At 32.3% G+C, this 24,811-nt stretch overlaps 2 protein-coding genes across 2 annotated transcripts; both read left to right on the plus strand.

Moving 5' to 3' along the window:
• Positions 1–9,007: 9,007 nt before the first annotated feature.
• Positions 9,008–10,534, plus strand: LOC117917067 (glucan endo-1,3-beta-glucosidase-like). Its single transcript, XM_034833293.1, has 3 exons — positions 9,008–10,060; positions 10,150–10,402; positions 10,506–10,534. The coding sequence occupies exons 1-3, from the start codon at positions 9,008–9,010 to the stop codon at positions 10,532–10,534; spliced, it is 1,335 nt and encodes a 444-aa protein (XP_034689184.1).
• An 11,192-nt stretch (positions 10,535–21,726) lies between these two features.
• On the plus strand, positions 21,727–23,253 carry LOC117917068 (glucan endo-1,3-beta-glucosidase-like). Its single transcript, XM_034833294.1, has 3 exons — positions 21,727–22,779; positions 22,869–23,121; positions 23,225–23,253. The coding sequence occupies exons 1-3, from the start codon at positions 21,727–21,729 to the stop codon at positions 23,251–23,253; spliced, it is 1,335 nt and encodes a 444-aa protein (XP_034689185.1).
• Positions 23,254–24,811: the final 1,558 nt, after the last annotated feature.

Consider the following 24,811-nt stretch of genomic DNA (forward strand, 5'->3'; position numbering starts at 1 on the left):
TTTTTCTTTATATATATATATATATATATATTTATAGAGAATAATTTATATGAAAATAGAATTAGTATGAAACAAAAATAGTAATTATGTGTGTTGGGTATCTATTTCAATCTTGAAAATTTATAAATTTATTTCAAAACTTATTTCTTATCCAAACTGATTCTTATGCTGATTTGTTTTCTGCATAAACATTCTTTAAAAATTTTACATCTATTATTCAAAAAGGAAAAAGGTAATATATATATATATAGAATTTAACCAACTATTATTTAAATGGATATTTAGATGAATATGATTTATATTTTAGAATTCTAATAAGATAAATTTTATTTGAATGAATATATTAATTTTGTTTCGGTTACTTTATAATGTAAGGATCTAAATTTCAGAAAAAGATAATAATTAATTCATTTTTATTCAAATTATATTTTTTAGTTCTTTATATATATATATATATATATATATATATATATATATATATAGTAAAAGTTTTGCAACGTATAAAATTAAAATTTTGAAATCTTGAATGTCTAAAAATTAAGTTTTTGCAATCGGATATCTCAAAAATTCAGGTAGTAAAATTCAAAAATTTTAAAACATCACTTCGTGTCAAGGTAATACCCCCCTTCCAACCAGACATAGTCTCCCTAAAACGCCAATTTTCTGGCAAAAACGGGTTTGAGGTCAAGGATTAAGACTAAAGACTCTAGTTTTAAAACATGATTTTACACCTCCAATTTTCTAAATAACCCGATTTTATTTATTTATTTATTATTATTATTTTTTTTTTATTTTTTTTTATTTTATTTATTTATTTATTTTTTTTTATGTTGATGAGAACATTATATAAAAAGGATCCATGTATATTACATATATTAACTAGTAAAGAAAACTTTAAAAATAATTCAAATAATTTTCATTTCCCTACTTTACCTTTTTACCCCTTTTTACCCCCTAAGGGTAAGAAAATACATAATAAATTTAAATGAAGGCAAAAATTTAACAGAAAATTCTTACCTTCTTATTGATTGCTGATGAATGTACAAGGCTGAAGATGAAGCTTCTTTCTTTTTACAGGCAACTTTTTCACACTATTGCACACACACTTTTTCCACACCCCCTCGGGCACACTTCTATCACTAATTTATAGGCAAAGTATTTACAAGTGACAGGTGAGAATCCAGGTGAGAATTAATTTCAAGTGGTTGGATGGTAGGAAAAATATTTACGGTGTTCAGAATTTTGGTATAAATACAAAGACTTTTAAGACATTTACTTTTGACTTTTGTTTATTCATCTTCATCCGTTCTTCTCTTCCTTCTTGTCTCTTTCTTCTCTTTTTATTACATGCATAATACGTGGCTTGTGGATGTTTTTACTGCTTCTGAACTTGTACTGCCACATTTAATTTTTGTAGTTGAAGACGCATTTACTGCTTCAAATGTCGTTATTGCTGACATCATCCTTCCATTGCATTTTGTAGATTATGATAACTTTCATCGTCCAGGTTGTCCCAAAATAATGCGTCATCACTGAGGTAGGAAGATGGTTCTGGTATATCTACACTGAGTTCGGTTATAAAATCCTGTTCTTCAGAAGTAATAAAAGGTTTTGGAACAATAATGTGTTCTAAAGGTTCTACTCTCCATATAGACATGGTTTTTGTTTCGCCAATGAGATGAAATAATTTATTCCGGGTTGGTCTAAGATCATAGATTTGAAATGCTCTAAAGCGAGTAAAAAATTCTGGAAATTCATCTGAACGGGTCATTTCCCATTCTGGTTCTTGTTGAGGGATAAGTGGTTCTTTATTATGTTTTATATATACATGGTGATAGGCTGGTACTACTGATCCATTGGGTTGAAATAAAGGTGGAATGGTTTCAAAAGAAATATCTATATATTTTTCGGTTTTAAAAAGATAGGTTAAAATATCTTTCAATTTTTCTGGGAAATATTCAGGGATTTGAGATATATGGTTCATAAAAACATTCTTTAAAATTCCCTGACCCATAAGTTGCGGTACTAAATCAAAATTTTCTTTATTTACAATAGACATATTTACATAACCTAAATATATAACAAAGAAAAATTCAGGGTCGTGATATGCCATATACCCTGTTTTTATCCCGACATTTTTGGTTCTAAAATGTTTATACAAAAGTTCTTGATTTTTAAATACTTTGTTATATTGATTTTGTAGGAAAAAGGTTTTGACAAAAGAGTAGTTATCAACTCCAATTATGTTTTTAACAACAAGCCTTTCATATTGTTCAGTCAGAAGAGCTGATTTCTTAATTAAACTAATTACTTCAGGTTGACTGTTTGAACAGCTAGTTTGATTGGTTGACACTCTACTGGTTTTTAAATCTTCTATCAGTTTTTCTTGATTTTCTTGGATTTTGAGGTTTTGGAATTTTTGGGTTTCTAAAGCAATCAGTTGGTTTTGGAGGTTTTGTAAATGTTGGGCTAAAGCTGACACTGTTTTTCCATAAGCGTATTCTAAATTTTGGTTCGAAAAACTCTATGGTTTTAGAGACCAAAAATTATCTATAATAACCTTATGTTCTTCAAAAAGGTTTTGAGAAAATAAAGAGTTAAACCTTAGATTTGGATTCAACACTTCGTTCAGACATATGGTTCCGTATTGAAAGGTTCTAGCTTTTGTGGGTTTTCTTTGAGCCATGTTCCTGTAATCATGAAATCAATCATTAGTATTATTAACATTATTAATTATTTGTCTACTTAACCAGTCTGCTAATATATTATCTTTTCCTTTAATATGTTCAAATTTAGGTTTAAAACCAATTAAAGAGTTTTGAAACTTTATCCATCTTTTGGTGGACAGTTTTGAAGAATTTTTGTTTTCAAAGAATTTTTTAATATTCTCACAATCGGTTCTTAAAGTAAATTGTTCTTGGTTAAAAAATAATTGAAATTTTTCTAAGACTAATATTATTGCTTCAATTTCTAAATCTGTAGAACTAAGGTTCTTTTGATAATCATTAAAAGTTCCACTACAATATCTACAAAGCTTTTCTTCTCCTATATTAGTTACTGCTAAAAGTATACCTCCCCATCCTGTTTGACTAGCATCAGCTTGGACTATTTTATATTCATTTTCTAAGGGTAAATGTAAGGTTGGGAGATGTTTCACAAGTTCTTTTATTTTCTGTATAAGTTTAATATCTTCTTGGTTAAAATATCTCTGCCCTGTGTTTTTTGTTTTACTATAAAGGGGTCCAGCTAATCTGCTAAGGTATTTGATATATGGCCTAGCATAATTTAATAATCCTAAAAAACTTTGAAGGGTTTTTAAATCTTCGAGTTTGTCTAGAAAATTATTTATTTTTTGCACTATATGTTCTTGTAATTTTATTTGTCCATCCTCTAATTCTAATCCTAAAAATTCTATTGAGTCTTAAATAATTTCAATTTCTTTTTACTTACTATTAATCCATGACTAATTAATTTTTCAAAAATCAATTCTAAATGGTTTATGTGTTCTTGAAGAGTATATGAAAAGACAAGAATATCATCAATATATACAAGAACAAAAGAATATTTTCCAAAAATATTATCCATCATTCGTTGAAATATTTGAGGAGCATTTTTTAGTCCAAATGGCATTACATTCCATTCATATAATCCACAAGGACATGAAAACGCTGTCCATGGTTTACTATCCTCTTCTAATCTAATTTGTCAAAATCCACTTTTACAGTCTAACTGAGAAAAATATTTACATCCTTGAATAGAATTAATTAAAGAATCTTTGTTTGGAATTTTATAGGCATCATCATATGTATTATCATTCAATCTTTTATAATTAATAACCATCCTAGCTTTTCCTCGTTTTTCTTCATTATGGTTCCTAACTAAAAAAGCTGAGGATCTATGGGGACTAAAACTTGGTTTTATGAGGTTATTTTGTAACAGTTCTTCTATTTGAATTTTGAATTCCTTTGTATCTATAAGATTGCATGCTATATCTGCCGTTTTTATTGTTAAATCTGGGTTTTTAATTGGTATTTTATAGGTTGTCTTATTTTTATTCCAATGTTTCTGTGGGTCTTCTCCTATAATTCCTATTTTTTCTGCTTCTAATATAAGGTTTTTAAATCTATTTGCATTTCTTAATTGTTCTGAGTAGTCATTAATTATGCTATCCTTTTGTGCCTCCACTTTGCTAATTTGATGAGATGTTATATTATGATTTTTATTTAATACATTTTCCATGTTTGTATAAACAATTGTTGTGGTTTTAGGATGAAAACTAACTTGGTTGTTTTGTATTGTTATCTCTCCTTGTAAAGAATGTACAAAATTTAAACCTAAAATAAAAGGATATAAACTTATAGTAGGTACAAGATAAGTTTGGGGCGATACTAAAGTTATGTTATTAATTATAATTGGTACGTTTGAAATATACTTGGTTAGTATTAGTTTTTGTTGATTGTATTGGATTAACTCTACTGGTTGAACTAATGTTTGCTGATCTTCTTGAGGTACTAAGGTTTCAAATAAAAGGTTTTTACTGGCTCCAGTATCTAACATTGCGTCTACCTTTAATTCTATAGTTTTTAATTTAATTGTTGTTGGAAAAATAATAGATTTAACTTTATTTGCCATATTTACTTGTTCTATTGTTTGTATGGTTATTTTTTCAGGATTCATTGGTTCTTTTACAGGACTTTTTGGTTCTTCTGTGTCCTTAGGTTTTGAACAACTATCTTCTTCTTCTTTTGAAAATTTTCCTTTGATTATTTTTTGTAAATCTTTCCATATATTATAAGGTTTTATTTTACTTTCTAAAGGTTGTACAAGGTTTCTAAATTTAAAAGGGTTTTCTTTGCTTGATTTTCCTCTTTTTCAATAATCATACAAATTTCTTCTTTTTCATTTTCACTATCTTCTATACTATATACACTCGAATTTTCACTTTCAAAGTCTAATTCACTAATAAGTTCTTTTTCTTCACTATCTAGCTGATACTCATTTATTAGGTTTATTTTTACTTGTGTTTTTCTATTTCGTTCATTTAATGGTTTTTTAAGTTCAGGACATTCAGGTCTTATATGGCCTTCCTGACCACACAAATAACATTTACACTGTCTTTTTCTCTGTGAGGTTCTTTTTCTTTTTATCCAATACTTTCCAGGTTTTTTATACCTTGTCTGATATGGTCGTTTTTTATAAAAGGTTCTTGACTTTCTTCTTAAAAATTTATTATATCTCTTAGGTTTTCTAAACTTATATTCTCTGCATCCTATATCTAGATTTTCTCCTATATGTAATTTTCTACAAAGTTGTTGATTTATATCTTGTTTCTTTATCTGACATCTTTCTCCTATGCTTACACATTCTCTTTCTAACCAATTTTTTACAAATTCTATTCTAGCACCTATATAAGGAGAGTTTTTATACTCGGAGGTTGTAAATTCATTCCATAGTCTAAGTCCTACGGGTCCTTGTATTTTTAATATATATTTATTTAAATATTCAGGGGTTCTGTCTACTCTAGCAAGGATTGCATATTTCCTAAATTTTTGTTCATATTCTCTTATATATGAAAGGTTACATAATTTCAATTGTTCTAACTTATGAAGGTATATTGCAGGTTCCTTTACATTTTCTTGTGTTGTTCCTAAAAAATAAAGTTTTATTAGATTTATAAATACAGATATGCTAAAATTATTTCTGACTTCTTGAAAATAACTGATGTTTTCTTGTTCCATGTTTCTAAAAAATTGTAGTACAGTTCCTCTAAGGGTACTTTTACAAAATTCATAAATTTCCTGTTGGTTTTCAAAGGATACTACCACTCCTGCTGAATTTAAAGATTGCTCCTAATTTTCTATGGTTTTTCTAAGATCTTGCGCACTATCTATATCTTATATTGTTCCATATTCGTATACTGGTTGTAAAGAACTAGAAGGTTCTGTTTTAGTTTTCCATTAAGGTCCTTTTGGCTTGCTATACGGCTTATTATATTTTACTATTTCACTTTTTACATTTACAGATTCTTTTTCTTCATTTATTGTATTTATTGATTCGTTTGAGATTATTTCTATGTTTTCATTAACTTTTGGTTGAATAGTAAATTGATTTATCATTTCTATATCTATAAGTTTTTTTATTAAATTGGTTTTATAGAGTTGTTCTATTATTTGGTCATCTGTATAGTTGTTACACATTATATTAACAAAGTTTTCCTGATCTACTTGATCGTCTAGTAATGTTGGATTACTAAATTCCTCTAACATTATATTTACTAACTCTGAGTTTTTGTATAGGTTTTCTACTGTCTCAATGTTTATTAAAATATCTTCTTGTATAACATTTACAGTTTCTATCTCACTATCTGACTCTACCTCTACATTTACAGTTTTATAATTTCCAAAGGTTATACTTCCACTTCCATCTTGGTTTTCATATAGGCTACTGGATGTTGAATATTTTATTATTGGTTTATTTATTTGAGGTAATTCCCACTCTCGTCCTAGTAAATAGTCTATATTTACAGGTTTTACTTCTATCATATTTACTGTCTTACTTCCAAAGGTTTTTACTATATCATCGAATTCCATCATACATTTTAAACTTAAAGCATTAGTAGTTTTTCCTATAAATCCTATAGCTATGCTAAGGTTTTTACTTCCTAATTCCATATCATAACCTTTAGTATTTACAGTTATTTTTATTTTTTCTGTGAATTCCTTAAGATCTATACAAAATTGAGGTATACAACCAATAACTGCGTAATTTTGGTTCATATTAACTTCTGCACTAGCTAAAAGAGCTCGTCCTACTGTATTGTTTCTAGTATCTAATAGGTTAATATTTATAAGTGCTCCAATTTCTTTACGATGAAGTCTTATTATTCCTATCAGAATTATTCCTAAGTGCATATATTTATCAGTTTTATTTTTTAATAATTTGTGTTTTGTTTCTGGAGATACTAAATCTAAATATACAATATTTCCTATTGAACTTATAGTGTGTTAATTTAAAAATCTAGTTATTTTATTATTTTGAACTAATTGTTTTTTGTAAGGTGTTACTTCTTTTACTGCCTTTTTTAATTTTTCTTCAATAAATTCTTTTACACTATCTCGAGGGTTTATTGCTTCTACTATTTCCATGGTTTTATTGCTAGATTTTTTGGTTCAAAAGGATTTATTTTTCTTTCTATTTTAATTATTGGTTTTTCTCCTAAATTAAGGTTTTCAAATTGTTTTAAAAGATTATTTAATTTTTGTTCCTATGATATTACTATATTTCTTTGTTCTAAAAGTTTATCTATTTTTTGGTTAATTTTTTCTAAAGTTTCTTTTAAATTTTGTTGTTCTAATTTTATTTGTTCTATTTCCTTTCTAACAAATTTTTCTTCTCTAGCTAATTGTTCTTTAATATAATCTAAGTTATTTCTTAACAAGTTATGGTTCTTAAAGTCTTCCAGCTTCTTTTCTAATTCCTAAGACTGTGTTTAGTTTTTCTACAGATTTTATTTGTCTTTTCTGGATTTCTTTTAAAATATCTATATTATTTTGGTTTTCTTTCTGAATTTGTTCTTGTAGTACTTCGTTTGTTATTTTTAATTGTGTCTCTACTAAAAATTTTAACTGCTTTACCTCTTGGGTTTGTAGATGAGGGTTCATTATCTTTAATATGTTTTAATTAGATGAGCTAGCATATAAATTATCAATATAATATTTTACAATTTCTCTTCTAATTATGGTTTCTGTAGTAAAAAGTTCGTCAAAAGTTTCTTGTATAGCTACTTCGTATTCATTCAAATATTTAAGAGAAGTTAAGTTTTTAATATCTATGGTTAAATCTTTTACAATAGTTCTTAAATTATGTAATTTATCACAACAGTTATTTTAATGGATATTTAGATGAATATGATTTATATTTTAGAATTCTAATAATATAAATTTTATTTGAACGAATATATTAATTTTGTTTAAGTTGCTTTATAATGTAAGTATCTAAATTTCAGAAAAAGATAATAATTAATTCATTTTTTTATTCAAATTATATTTTTTAGTTCTATATATATATAGAGAGAGAGAGAGAGAATAATTTATTTGAAAATAGAATTAGTATGAAACAAAAATAGTAAGTATGTGTGTTGGGTATTTATTTCAAAAAGGAAAATGGTAAATTATATATATAGAATTTAGCCGACTAATTCAATTTTTCTTGATGATATTTTTATTAATATATGAGAAATTCGTTTCTCTGTTAAATTGTTAAAGGACAAGTAGATTTATTTTGAATTCAAGAATTAGTAGAAAATTTTAAAAGTCAATTTAATTTATTTTGAAATAAAAAGATAAAAGTCAAACAAATATAATAATAATCTTATTTAACAAGAGGCACATAATAAATTAAAAATAAAAAATTCTAAAATATCTTAAATCTTAAAACAACTTGATATGCATTTAATTAGTAAAAAAGAAAAAAATACAAAGAAAGCAGTTCTAATGATTTTCTAATGATTTTCTCTCCAACTTTTCCTTCTCGTGAAATTATATTACATGATCATATTTAAGTGACAAAAATTGGTTTTCATATTTCTCCTTTAAATTCCTTTTTAATACTCCCTTATCTCCAAATATATGCACCATAATATTAATTAAGTTATTACAAAAATTCCAAATTTTTATAAAACATTTTTAGAAAATTCTATAATAGGAAGGTGAAATCCGAGTCTCTTTTTGGACTGTTGTTCATCAAATTTATAAAATCAAATTATAAATTAAGTTTGTTACCAAGAGGACAAAAGCAAAAAAGGAAATTATTATCGTCCGAATTTAATGGTGGAAACCCTTATATAGAAATTCATGGAAACCAGGAATTGGACCGCAACAAAGAGATGGAGGATCTGCTTCTCTTACCAAAAAAGAATTACAAGTAAGTTATTGCATGCATGTGTGTATATATAGAGCCACGACATAGCCCTAACGTGTGTAGCTCTGAGAACCCTCCTCTTGCAACCATGGCGGCAAAACTACCGTCTCTTCTCCTCCTCCTCGTTCTCTTCCACAACTTGTCTGCCGTGTATTCAATTGGAGTCAACTACGGCACTGTCGCAGACAACCTGGCATCACCATCTGAAGTGGCGGCCTTTATCAAAGATAAAACCATCTTTGACAGAGTGAAGATCTTCGACACCAACCCCGATATCATCAACGCGTTCGCCAACACTGGCATTGGCTTGACTGTCACCGTCGTCAATTTGGATATCCCCAAACTCGTTCACCCCAACGAGGCTACTAACTGGGTCGCCACCAACATCGTCCCATTCTACCAAAAAACCAAAATCAACTACATCTGTGTTGGTAACGAGATCACCATGTCCGGCATTAGTGACCTCATCGTAAACCTCGTTCCGGCGATGAAGGCGATCCACGCGGCTCTACAAGCCGCTGGCATCAATGACATTAAGGTCACAACTCCTCACCCTTTCAGTATAATGGCCAGCTCCAGCCCACCCAGCTCTGGTAAATTTGCGATGGAATTCGAACAGAGCTTATTGATCCCGATGCTCCAATTTCACCGGGAAACCAACTCTCCGTTCACGGTGAACCCCTACCCCTACTTTGCATACTCTGGGGATCTCAGGAACTTCTTGTTGTTCGGTGAAAACGAGGGCGCACACGACCAGGCAACTGGGCTTACCTACACTAACATGTTCGATGCTATGGTCGACTCTGTTTACTCCGCCATGAAGAGCGCGGGTTTCGGCGACGTCAGCCTTGTTGTGGGCGAAACCGGGTGGTCGTCGGTGGGTGACCCCGGCAGAGGTATTGGGATGGAGGAAGCCAAACTTTATAACGCAAACCTCATCAAGCACATTACCTCCGGCAAAGGGACGCCACTGATGCCTGGAAAACCCTTGGAAACCTACATTTTCGCTTTGTTCAACGAGAACCAGAAACCGGGCCCTTCAGAGCAGAATTTTGGGCTGTTGAAACCCGACTTCAGTCCCGTCTACGAGTCGGGTTGTTTACGAGGAGGCCAGCAAGAGCAGGAATTTGAGACAGCCCAGGTGATTTTCAGTTGTAAAAATCCGTTCGCCTTGTGTATCATTACTTAATAAATGAATGGATTTTCATGAGGATTCAATTTGCTATGCAGCCTCTTGAAGGGGAGAAAACATGGTGCGTTCCTAAACGCGGCGCCCCCATTGCCTCGCTGCAGTTGAATTTAGACTTTGCATGCGCCACCGGTGTGGATTGCACAGCGATACAAAAGGGAGGGGATTGCTCCATCCCCTACAGCGTGTGGTCACATGCAAGCTACGCCATGAACAGTTACTATCAAAGCCATGGTCGCACCATGGAGAGCTGCGATTTCAAGAACACCGGAAGAGTCACCACTATCAACCCCAGTGAGTATTTCTCTCTTCTTTCCAACCTCAAAATTGAAAACTTTAGTGTGTTTTGTGCCCACAATGACCTGAAATTGTGGTTTTCAACTTGGATTAATTGCAGGTTATGCACAGTGTATCTACCTTTCTTGAGAGGAAGAATTGGCGGCACTTAGGGTGGTGGCTACAAATAATTATCATGGTTGTCGGTTTCATGTCTCCCGTGTCGTGTAGAGTATTAATAAGTGGGTTGTGTATAGCCAATACTATTCAATAATTACCTAAATGCGGGGAGAATTGTGGATGATTTTAGATGTCCATCAATTGCAGTGCATGAAGTTATTTGAATGTCCTTCGATTCATCTATGATAAGGAATATACCTTACTTATTTCACTTGCGATTTATTTTCTTTTCCAATTTCTTCATTTCTTGAATATCTCATGGTAACGGTGCATAGTATCTCTACTTCCTAATTAGTATAAATTTTTTCTAATAAAAAATATTATATAAAATAGTTTTTAAGTTATACATTATTACAATATTAGATTTTCTTAAAAAATAAGAAAAGATAGACATAATGTTTTATAAAATAAAAGTTTTTTTAAAAACCTAAAATGTTTTTAATTTATTTTTAAATATATTTTAAAAATATTTTTCATGTCTAATGTTTTATTTTAAATATTTTACATGTTTGTATAATTATTTTTTAAAATAACCCTTAAAAAACAAATAAAAATAATAGAAAACAAGTAAAATATGTTTTCTAAAAACATCATATCTTATGTTCTTAAAAATTGAAAATACCATTTTTTTTGTTTTTGAGAACATAAAACAGTTTTTGGTTGTCAAAGTTGTTTTTTTTTTTTTTTTTCTAGAGAACAAAAAAATTATTCTCGAAAACAATTGCCAAGTATATGTTTCAAGAACACAATAGTTATATCAAGTTTTTATCGTTTATAATATTTTTTTATTATATAATAGAAGAATTTTCTCTCATCTAGGTATATTGGTTTAGTACCGTCAAAAACTAATTATGGGTTGTTTTATCTTTATCTTCTTAAACTGATATTATTTACACTAAAGTTTGTAATAGTTGCATTGACACAACACCTCATATGATCTTGATAGTAGACCAGTGACCAATTTACCGGCCAAGTTCAGGATGCCTGACATTGAGAGGTACACGTGCGTTAGTTGTCCTCACATTCATCTTCGACTCAACAATACCGTGATGAGGGCCCATGGGTTAGATTGTCAAAATACTTAAAAAAAACTCCATGGAAACCAAGAACTATGATTCGTTTTTTTTATATATTTTTACTGCATCCATCTATATACAGATATACATCCTATACACGGAGTCTAACCGATTCCTAAATTGTATACGGTAACATCAACAAATACATGGTAAGCCAATCTATTAATCTTTTCCTATATGTACAGCCAATATGATTCCTAAATTGTACATGGTAAGATTAACATTCCTATGTGTACAACCAATATGATTCCTAAATTGTATATGGTAACATTAACATCCCCCCTCAAATTGATGTTGGTAAGTCAACCAACAACAATTTGCCAACAAGAAATTGATGCCGCTGTCGAGTCAAAGCTTTGGTGAAGATATCAGCTACTTGGAGATCAGAAGAGATGTGAGGAAGAGATATCACCCGACTTTCCAAGGTGTCTCGAATAGAATGACAATCAACCTCAATGTGTTTGGTACGTTCATGAAAAATGGGATTGGTGACAATCTGAATAACACTAGTGTTATCAATATGAAGAGGTGTAGAAGTAGTCTGAGGAAACCCAAGCTCCTCAAGAAGACCGCGTAGCCATACAATTTTAGAACAAGCAGTAGACATGGCACGATACTCGGCCTCAATAGAGGATTTAGAAACACGATCTTGTTTCTTACATCTCCAAGAAATTAAGGCATCACCTAAAAACATACACCAACTCGCAGTAGATCGACGTGTATCTGGACACCTAGCCCTATCATCATCATTATAGGCAACAAGTCGAAGAGAGGAGCCGGTAGGAAAGAATAACCCACGAGTAGGTGAACGTCGAAGATAGCAGATAATGCATCGAACTGCAGTAAGATGGAGATGTTGAGGAGAAGTCATAAACTGATTGACCTGATGAACAACATAGGAGATATCAGGTCGAGTAGTGGTCAAGTAGATAAGACTCCCAACCAGACGCCGATAGAGAGTAGAATCATCCAAAAAGTCCTCTTCATATTTCCTATATTTGACATTTACCTCCATAGGAGTATCAACAAAAGAAGTGTCCAACAAACCAACCAAAGTGATAAGATCTTGAATATACTTATGCTGGTTCACGAAAATACCATTAGCCCGATGATGAACTTCCAATCCTAAGAAGTATGTGAGTTGTCCAAGATCTTTCATATGGAAAGTTGTATGTAACATCTGCTGAAGCTTAGTAATCAAACCACAGTTAGTGCCAATAATGATAGTATCATCCATGTAAACCAAGAAAAGGATTATACCCAACCCAAACGTGTAGAAGAAGAGGGAAGAATCATACTGACTTTGGGTAAAACTGAAAGAAAGAATTGTATTACGAAACTTCTCAAACCAAGCCCGGGGTGCTTGCTTGAGCTCATACAAAGAACGTTTTAGCTTACAAACATCATGAGGAGAAGAAGTAGTCATACCAAAAGGAAGCTTCATGTAAATCTCTTCTTGGAGATCACCATGAAGAAAAACATTCTTTACATCCATCTGATGTAGTTTCCATGATTGTGAAGCAACAATAGTTAAGATGGTTCGAACCGTGGTCATTTTGGCAACATGAGCAAATGTCTCCTCATAATCAACCCCATATTCCTGCTTGTTACCCAGAGCTACGAGGCGAGCTTTGTACCTGTCCAAAGAGCCATCAAAACGAAGTTTTACAGAGAAAACCCATTTACTCCCAATAGGTTTGACTGTAGAGGACAAGGAACAATACCCAAGTATGATTCTCCTCAAGTGCTTGAAGTTCTGTTTACATTGCATTTTGCCAACACTCATGTTCCATGGCCTGTTTGTAGCAAGAGGGAATAGAAATAGTGGATAAAGTAGCAACAAGAGAGACAGAAAAGAAGAATCCATACCAATCCGAAGGTCGAAAAAGATGAGTAGATCGACGAAGAGTGGTGGAAGCAGGAGCAACATCAGGCGTCGGGTCAAGATCGGAAGGAGGCATAAAGAAGGTGGAACCGACTCATGTCGACTATGTCTTTCATACAACAACTCAGGTTTGAACATTTCCACAATTGTTGGGGATTCAAAAAAACTAGGCAGAAGAGATACAGATGTAGATGGCAGCTCAACATGAGATGGAAAGAAACATTGATTTTCAAAGAAAATCACATTCCGAGAAACTCATATACGATGAGCATAGGGATCATAACAAACATAACCCTTGTGAGGGATAGCATAACCAAGAAAAACACATTTAACAGCTTGAACAGTAAGTTTATGTCATTCATGAGTAGGTAGATGCACAAAACAAACACAACCAAATGTACGAAGATCAAAACATAAAGGAGAATGACCAAACAACTTAGAGAAAAGAGAAACATGATTTAACATAGGAAAGGGTAAGCGATTGATTAAATGAACTGCAGTAGAAAGTGCTTCACACCAAAAACGAGGAGGAACCGATGAGTCAAGTAAAAGAGTTCTTACCACATCAAGAAGTTGGTGATTTTTTTCTCTCAGCTTGTTGTGGTGTCGAGTGACAAGAACGCTGAGAAATGATCCATTTTCTTTGAAGAATGTCTTGAAACTCATTAGACATGTATTCTCCGCCATAATCAGAGCGTGAGACCTTGATGCTGGCAAAGAATTGAGTCTCAATAAGTGCAAGAAAAAGCTTAAAGATTGAAAAAACTTCAGCCTTAACCTGGATGTAGTAAACCCAAGTAAAGCGATTAAAGTCATCAATGAAAGTAACAAAGTACTTGTAATGTGCAATCCCCCAAACATCATTATGTATAATATCAAAACATTGTGAGACACGAGATGCGGAATGAGAAAATGTAGAACTTTATTGTTGCCAAGTTTGCATGACGTACAATCGAAAGAAATATCAAGAGAAGAACATGTTTTATTTCCCAATAATCCAGAATTAAACAAAGTATGAAGTACATCAGAGTTTGGGTGGCCAAGACGTCTATGCCACATCTTATGTCCAGAACCAACAACATTACATGCAAAGGAAAGTAAAAGAAAACTAGGAATAATAGTGGATGGAGAAACATGAAGAGAAAAGAGTTGTCCCACTTTAGGCCCATTTGCAATCATCTTCCTAGACACTTGATCTTGCACAACCCAACCATAACGAAAGAAATTGACATTACAATTATTATCAACCAATTGACCAACATAAATAAGATTTGTGGAGAGGTTGGGAGACACAAAAACATCAGTTAAGAAAGAGGAAAGATCACCAATAGTACTGATAGACAGAGAACTGCCATCAGCAATGTTAATTTTCAGATTTCCATCATAATTTCTGACATTGGAAAGAGAAAAAATAGTATTCATCATATGGTTAAAAGCTCTAGAGTCAAAATACCATGGCTTGGAAGAAACCGTATGATTACCTGAGAACCCAAAAAAAAAAAAAATGATCATTTGTTGTACCATTTCAGGAGTGAGTGTGTTTGGGTTTGCTAAGACTGTAAGAGCAGGAATAGGAACAACCGACGAGGCAACAAGCAATGCAACAGAACTAGAGGCACCGGTGGAGGCATGATAAGTAGTACCCTGCTTCCTTTCAGGCCGAATGGGACAAGCAGAGATGATATGACCTTGTTTCTTGCAGTAGTTACAGAATTTCTTGGGAAAATCCTAAGCAATGAGACCAAAATCTTTACAACTAAAGCACTGGACAACACGCATGTCTCGACCTTTATTCCGCCCCTATGTTGCATAAGCCACAAAAATAGGTGCACTAACATTAGCCCGATGTTCTATGGTAGCTTGAGTTACAATACGCTACTCCTCACGTAGAAGTTCACTCAAGCAGGCATCCAGAGATGGTGCAGGATGATGATTCATCATATTAGACCGTGCAATTTCAAAGTCGGGTCGTAGCTTCATCAAGAATTGATCTCGCTTGCTGGTTGCATGCACTGCTTGGACAGCAAAGAGAGTTGCAACGGGAACATTAGCATAAACAATGTCGGAATAATCAGTCCAAATAGTTTGAAAACCAGAAAAATATTCCTCAATTGAGAGACTTCCTTGTGTGAAATTAGTTATCTCATACTCCAATTGAAAACGCCTAGCAGAGTTGCCTTGATTGTAAACCATGTGGAGATAATTCCACATAGCATCATCAGTTTTATAAGGCCTCAGATTGAGAACAAGGTGAGGTTCAACTAAGCTAAGGTTCCAGGTCATAACCCGAGCATCCTTAATTTCCCACTTAGACAAAGTCTCGACATCACGAGGTGCAGGATTACTCCCATCAATATGACCCCATAATTCTTTTCCTTTGACAAATAATTTAAATTGGAACTCCCAAGCACAATATTTTTTGCTAGTAAATCTAATAGGAAACTATTCCAACTTATCTGATGACATGATGCAACCGAGAAACGGCTAAGAACCAGGTCGTGTTGAACCCAATCAACGCTATTTTCGATGCCAAGCGTTTGATTGGTAGAAGATCACGAACCTTATTCAAAAGGTGTCGAAACCTTGCCCTAATACCATGTCAAAATATTAAAAAAAAACTCCACAGAAACCAAGAACTCTTATTCATTTTTTTATATTTTTACTGCATCCATCTATATACAGATATAAATCCCATACAGGAAGTCTAACTGAATCCTAAATTGTAAATAGTAACATCAACAAATACATGGTAAGCCAATCTGTCAATCTTTTCCTATATGTACAGCCAATATGATTCCTAAATTGTACATGGTAACATTAACATTCCTATATGTACAGGCAATATGATTCCTAAATTGTATATGGTGACATTAATATAGATGAGTCACAGATGATCACCATGTTCCCTTTATCTCTCAGTGGCATAACCCAATGTTGGTTCGCATTTTTGGATTCCTCGCGACATAGGACATGGGATGACCTAGCTCAGGAGTTTTTGTGACAATTTTCATTTAATACTGTTGTAAATGTGTCGAGGAAAGAACTAGAGGCTTTGAGATAGAGATCAGATGAGTCTATTTCTTCCTTCATCTCCTATTGGCGAGGAAATATAACAGAGATTGTTGATAGATCATTAGAGAGAGAAAAAATACAAATGATTTTGAGGAGTCTGCAACCCAGGATTGCTAGACATGTGGTTAGAGTACCTTTTACAAACTTTGGATATTTGGTTTCGGTGCTATATGATGTGGATGATAACATTTCGAGAGAATTATAGTCTGATTCTTTCCCTGTTGATGCTAAAGGGAAAGAAACCAATTTGAGGACAAAGGTCAGATGTGGGCACTATTATTTCTACTAGTCAGAGGCCTATTGGGCGTCATGAGTCATTTCACAGCCTGGTGGGGCTTACCCTTCTTATTCACCTCACTAGTATAAGCCACGGGCACCTTCTCAGCCACATGATCAGACTTACTTGTCTCCCACATTAGTACAATTGTGTTATGTAGTACAGGGCATAGAGAGGTCTCCAGTCTCATTTCATGCTCTAGTACAACCATGCTATGCAGCATAGGTCATAGAGACCTCCAACTTTATACCCTATACCTAAAGCTCCGCAGGCATCTGTTCATTTTGTTTTGAGGACACCAAGGCAGTTTTCACAGTTGGGTATGCAATTGAGCTAGGCTCTTCGGAAGCTCACAAATACTGGATTATTAACGCTTTTTGCTCCTAGGCCATTACCTTAACCTATTCCGCCACAGTTTAGGATGGATCTACACTGTACATATCACCAGGGGCTAGGGTGGCCATCGATGGGTGACTCTGGCAGAGGTATTGGGATGTAAAAGGCCAAACTTTATAACGCAAACCTCATCAAGCACATTGCCTCTAACAAAGGGACACCATTGATGCCTGTTGGAAACCTACATTTTCGTTTTGTTCAACGAGAACTAGAAATCATGCCCTTCATAGAAGAATTTTAGGCTGTTGAAACCCGAATTTAGTCCCATCTACGAGTCGAGTTGTTTACAAGGAGGCCAACAAGAGCAGGAATTTGAGATAGCCCAGGTGATTTTCAGTTGTAAAAATATGTTCGCCTTGTGTATCATTACTTAAGAAAGGAATGGTAGTTTCATGAGGATTCAATTTGCTATGCAGCCTCTTGAAGGATAGAAAACGTGGTGCATCCCTAAAAGAAAATCCCCCAAAGCCTCGCTGTAGTTGAATTTAGACTTTGCATGCACCACCGGAGTGGATTGCTCAAGTATATAAGAAGGTGGGGCATGCTTCGAGCCTAACACCGTGAGTTCACATGCGACCTTTGCCATGAACGCTTACTATAAAAGCCATGGTTGCACCAGAGAGAGCTGCGATTTCAAGAACACTAGAATAGTCACCCATAAGGACCCGAGTGAGTATTTCTATCTTCTTTCTAACCTCAAAATTGAAAACCATTCCGTGTTTTGTATCCATGGTGACCTGAAATTGTGATGTGTAGTGTGGATTAATGCAGGTTATGGACAATGTTCCTACATCAGTGGAGAAGAAGAAGGTGGTGGGTCAGCGGGTGACGACTATGAATAATTAATATTGATCTCATGTCTCCCGTACGTAGAATATTAATAAGTAGGTTGTTTATAACCTATGAGAGTCAATTTTCATTTAAATTTTTGAAGAACTGTGTATGTTGTTAGATGTTGGCATCCAGTTATTTGAATGTCCTTCAGGGTGTGTTTCGTGTGCTGGAATGGGAAATGGGAATGGAAACTTTTATTTCCATTCTCATTCCTCATTTAGGAAACAACATGGTAATTTTAATTCTTACGTATGTATTTAGGGATGTAAGGTTGTAATTATTTGTTTTTATTTTAATGTTAAAATATTTATTTTCATTTTTAAAAAACTCTCACAATATGCATAGTTTTCAAAAAGTCTATTTTAGTGTGTGATGTAAAAACATATTCGTCTTAAAATTGATACCATTGTTTATTATTGTTCTTGAGAAACAATTTTTAAAAATAATTTGAAACCCAAAAATATATATAATGACTATAAAAATTAATAGACATAAATAATGTTTTGAATTATTTAATAAATGTTCTTATTTTTTAAGAATAATTTGAAATTCAAAAACTGATTAATTAGTTATAAATTAAATAAAAAATTTCAAAGATTAAAATTAAAATTTGTACCTTTTCATTCATTTGTACCTTAAAAAATTAAAATTTGTTCGTTTTGAAGTCCAATTCCAAATACGAAGAAGTATTAACTCATCATAAAGACTCACAAGCATATAATCTCTCGTTCTCTAAAGGTACTTGAGTAAATGCTTGACATCCACCAAAAGCTCTAATGAGGAAATGGACTAATATCCACTCATTATTCCTATAACAAAACAAATATCTAGTCCAATATGTAGCATCACATACTTAAAACTATCCATTGTAGAGGCATAGGATATCACCTTAATGCAATCTCTCTCCACGAATGTCTAAAGACATTGCTTTTGAGAAAGACAACCTTAAACTTAAAGGGTAACAAACTCTTCTTGGAGTTTTATATTATGTACTTGACCAAATGTTTATCAATGTAGGTGATATGACGCAATTTTCATATTCTTACAATTCTAAAGGACCTTAACCCCGAGAATATATTGCACCTTCCTCTAAATTTTCATCTAGTACTGAGTAAATTACCAAATTTTGACTAATGACAATATCCTTACATCATATCTAATGAGTAGATTGTCATCTACCTACAAGATTTTAGAGCATTACCACATTTCTTTGTGTCTTCTTGTACACATAAGGCCCTTTGCTATGAAAATGTTTGGTTGTTGTATTTTATAAATGAAACACATTGTAATAGATAAGAGTAGTCTAATGGATTTGAGCATGGCAATTGTTGAAAAGGTTTTTCATAGTTGAAACAAAGTTTCGAATTATAACCTTTACCTATAATCTTAGTTACATAAAACTCAAGATTTTCATTTGCTTTTTTGTCCCTCATGTAGACCAACTTACACCTATGGGTTTTTATCACACCCCAAAAACCACTCTAAGGGCGTGACAGTCATTTCACACCTCAAACCTGAATACTCAAAATGAAAAGGACACAAACACTCATCTTGTAACTGGATAGTTTCCAATAACTAAATTCATGTTCAAAATTGTAAAATAAAGAAATTCTGTAATCCTCAATTCTCAACTTTAATTTAAACTGAAATTAAATTTTAACATCTAAATAATGTCCAAAATAAAGTTTGAAACCAAATCCTAATAAAGAAAATTCCCTAGCCTAGCCATCATTCTTCATTTGAATCGAGAGTCTTGAAAATTTGTTAACGAAGAGGAATGAACTCAAAGCCCAATTAAGGAAAATATTAATACAGTTTCATAGATAAAACATTTTCAACTATGATTGCAAATAAGAAATATAATGAATAATCATTTTCATAAAATCTTTTAGGTTCAAACATGCTAATACATTCAAAACAATTATTAAGATGTCAAATCATAAATTTTTATTCTTAAAATTAATTAAGATTATTGTTTTAATGGATATTTAGATGAATATGATTTATATTTTAGAATTCTAATAAAATAAATTTTATTTGAATGAATATATTAATTTTGTTTCAGTTACTTTATAATGTAAGGATCTAAATTTCAGAAAAAGATAATAATTAATTCATTTTTTATTCAAATTATGTTTTTTAGTGTTATTTTTTCCTTTATATATATATAGAGAGAGAGAGAGAGAGAGAGAATAATTTATTTGAAAATAGAATTAGTATGAAACAAAAATAGTATGTGTGTTGGGTATCTATTTCAATCTTGAAAATTTATAAATTTATTTCAAAACTTATTTCTTATCCAAACTGATTCTTATGCTGATTTGTTTTCTGCATAAACATTCTTTAAAAATTTTACATCTATTATTCAAAAAGGAAAAAGGTAATATATATATATATATATATATATATATATATATATATATATATATATATATATATATATATATATATATATAGATAGAGAGAGAGAGAGAGAGAGAGAATTTAACCAACTATTATTTTAATGGATATTTAGATGAATATGATTTATATTTTAGAATTCTAATAATATAAATTTTATTTGAACGAATATATTAATTTTGTTTAAGTTGCTTTATAATGTAAGTATCTAAATTTCAGAAAAAGATAATAATTAATTCATTTTTTTATTCAAATTATATTTTTTAGTTCTATATATATATAGAGAGAGAGAGAGAGAATAATTTATTTGAAAATAGAATTAGTATGAAACAAAAATAGTAAGTATGTGTGTTGGGTATTTATTTCAAAAAGGAAAATGGTAAAATATATATATAGAATTTAGCCGACTAATTCAATTTTTCTTGATGATATTTTTATTAATATATGAGAAATTCGTTTCTCTGTTAAATTGTTAAAGGACAAGTAGATTTATTTTGAATTCAAGAATTAGTAGAAAATTTTAAAAGTCAATTTAATTTATTTTGAAATAAAAAGATAAAAGTCAAACAAATATAATAATAATCTTATTTAACAAGAGGCACATAATAAATTAAAAATAAAAAATTCTAAAATATCTTAAATCTTAAAACAACTTGATATGCATTTAATTAGTAAAAAAGAAAAAAAATACAAAGAAAGCAGTTCTAATGATTTTCTAATGATTTTCTCTCCAACTTTTCCTTCTCGTGAAATTATATTACATGATCATATTTAAGTGACAAAAATTGGTTTTCATATTTCTCCTTTAAATTCCTTTTTAATACTCCCTTATCTCCAAATATATGCACCATAATATTAATTAAGTTATTACAAAAATTCCAAATTTTTATAAAACATTTTTAGAAAATTCTATAATAGGAAGGTGAAATCCGAGTCTCTTTTTGGACTGTTGTTCATCAAATTTATAAAATCAAATTATAAATTAAGTTTGTTACCAAGAGGACAAAAGCAAAAAAGGAAATTATTATCGTCCGAATTTAATGGTGGAAACCCTTATATAGAAATTCATGGAAACCAGGAATTGGACCGCAACAAAGAGATGGAGGATCTGCTTCTCTTACCAAAAAAGAATTACAAGTAAGTTATTGCATGCATGTGTGTATATATAGAGCCACGACATAGCCCTAACGTGTGTAGCTCTGAGAACCCTCCTCTTGCAACCATGGCGGCAAAACTACCGTCTCTTCTCCTCCTCCTCGTTCTCTTCCACAACTTGTCTGCCGTGTATTCAATTGGAGTCAACTACGGCACTGTCGCAGACAACCTGGCATCACCATCTGAAGTGGCGGCCTTTATCAAAGATAAAACCATCTTTGACAGAGTGAAGATCTTCGACACCAACCCCGATATCATCAACGCGTTCGCCAACACTGGCATTGGCTTGACTGTCACCGTCGTCAATTTGGATATCCCCAAACTCCTTCACCCCAACGAGGCTACTAACTGGGTCGCCACCAACATCGTCCCATTCTACCAAAAAACCAAAATCAACTACATCTGTGTTGGTAACGAGATCACCATGTCCGGCATTAGTGACCTCATCGTAAACCTCGTTCCGGCGATGAAGGCGATCCACGCGGCTCTACAAGCCGCTGGCATCAATGACATTAAGGTCACAACTCCTCACCCTTTCAGTATAATGGCCAGCTCCAGCCCACCCAGCTCTGGTAAATTTGCGATGGAATTCGAACAGAGCTTATTGATCCCGATGCTCCAATTTCACCGGGAAACCAACTCTCCGTTCACGGTGAACCCCTACCCCTACTTTGCATACTCTGGGGATCTCAGGAACTTCTTGTTGTTCGGTGAAAACGAGGGCGCACACGACCAGGCAACTGGGCTTACCTACACTAACATGTTCGATGCTATGGTCGACTCTGTTTACTCCGCCATGAAGAGCGCGGGTTTCGGCGACGTCAGCCTTGTTGTGGGCGAAACCGGGTGGTCGTCGGTGGGTGACCCCGGCAGAGGTATTGGGATGGAGGAAGCCAAACTTTATAACGCAAACCTCATCAAGCACATTACCTCCGGCAAAGGGACGCCACTGATGCCTGGAAAACCCTTGGAAACCTACATTTTCGCTTTGTTCAACGAGAACCAGAAACCGGGCCCTTCAGAGCAGAATTTTGGGCTGTTGAAACCCGACTTCAGTCCCGTCTACGAGTCGGGTTGTTTACGAGGAGGCCAGCAAGAGCAGGAATTTGAGACAGCCCAGGTGATTTTCAGTTGTAAAAATCCGTTCGCCTTGTGTATCATTACTTAATAAATGAATGGATTTTCATGAGGATTCAATTTGCTATGCAGCCTCTTGAAGGGGAGAAAACATGGTGCGTTCCTAAACGCGGCGCCCCCATTGCCTCGCTGCAGTTGAATTTAGACTTTGCATGCGCCACCGGTGTGGATTGCACAGCGATACAAAAGGGAGGGGATTGCTCCATCCCCTACAGCGTGTGGTCACATGCAAGCTACGCCATGAACAGTTACTATCAAAGCCATGGTCGCACCATGGAGAGCTGCGATTTCAAGAACACCGGAAGAGTCACCACTATCAACCCCAGTGAGTATTTCTCTCTTCTTTCCAACCTCAAAATTGAAAACTTTAGTGTGTTTTGTGCCCGCAATGACCTGAAATTGTGGTTTTCAACTTGGATTAATTGCAGGTTATGCACAGTGTATCTACCTTTCTTGAGAGGAAGAAATTGGCGGCACTTAGGGTGGTGGCTACAAATAATTATCATGGTTGTCGGTTTCATGTCTCCCGTGTCGTGTAGAGTATTAATAAGTGGGTTGTGTATAACCAATACTATTCAATAATTACCTAAATGCGGGGAGAATTGTGGATGATTTTAGATGTCCATCAACTGCAGTGCATGAAGTTATTTGAATGTCCTTCGATTCATCTATGATAAGGAATATACCTTACTTATTTCACTTGCGATTTATGTGCATAGTACCTCTACTTCCTAATTAGTATAAATTTTTTCTAATAAAACATATTATATAAAATAGTTTTTAAGTTATGCATTATTACAATATTAGATTTTCTTAAAAAATAAGAAAAGATAGACATTATATTTCTATAAATATTTTAGATCATAAGAGGAAAAATCATGAAATCGAATTTTAAGTGGATTAAGATGTGGGTAAAAATAGGAAAGATCTGTGTGGATCATGGTTTAAGGTACGGGTAAATATAAAGACTATGAAAACATTATTGATCTATTTGACAACTGTTTTTTAAAACAGTTTTTAAAAACTATTTTATAAAATAAAAGCTTTTTTAAAAACCTAAAATGTTTTTAATATTTTTAAATTTATTTTAAAAATAATTTTTATGTCTAATATTTTATTTTTAAATATTTTACATGTTTGTATAATTATTTTTTTAAATAACTCTTAAAAAAAATAAAAATTATAGAAAACAAGAAAAATATTTTTTTTTTGAAAACATCATATCTTTTATTCTTCAAAATTGAAAACACCATATTTTTTGCTTTTGAGAACATAAAACAGTTTTTGGTTGTCAAAATTGTTTTCCATTTTTTTTCTTTTTTTTTTTCTAGAGAACAAAAAATTATTGTCAAAACAATTACCAAATATATGTTTCAATAATACAATAGTTATATCAAGGTTTTATCTTTTATAATATTTTTTATTTTATAATAATAAAATTTTCTCTCATCAGGTATATTGGTTTAGTTTCGTCAAAACCTTTGTACCAGTTGTTTTATCTTTATCTTCTTAAACTGATATTATTTACATTAAAGTTTGCAATAGTTGCATTGACACAACACCTCATATGAGCTCTTTGACCACAATTACAAGAATACAATTCGATGTCCATTCGCAACTCTAATTTTCTTTCTAGAAGACCAAGCAGCTGGTGGGGAATCTTAATTACTAGATAGGTAATTAAGTTAAGATCATGATTGATGTTCATCATTTAAAAATTATTAAATAGATTTAATATCATTCTTTTAATTATTAAGATTTTATATTTTTTAAAATTAATTATATCTTAAATTATTTTTCCTATTCATGTTAATTAGGAATTGTTACAAAGAAATAGCTAGTGGATAACGAATAATAAGATATATAATTAATAAAAGAAACGATAACAGGAGAGATGAAATACATAATTAAATCGATAAGTATAAATTACTATGAGTATGATAAGGCGTATGTCAAGATCATTAAAAGATAGAAGATTGAGTTAATGAAATTTAATTTGTAGTGGAGATTCTGAT

The sequence above is a fragment of the Vitis riparia genome, chromosome 6 (genome assembly GCF_004353265.1).
Source record: "Vitis riparia cultivar Riparia Gloire de Montpellier isolate 1030 chromosome 6, EGFV_Vit.rip_1.0, whole genome shotgun sequence".
NCBI classification, from domain to species: Eukaryota; Viridiplantae; Streptophyta; class Magnoliopsida; order Vitales; family Vitaceae; genus Vitis; species Vitis riparia.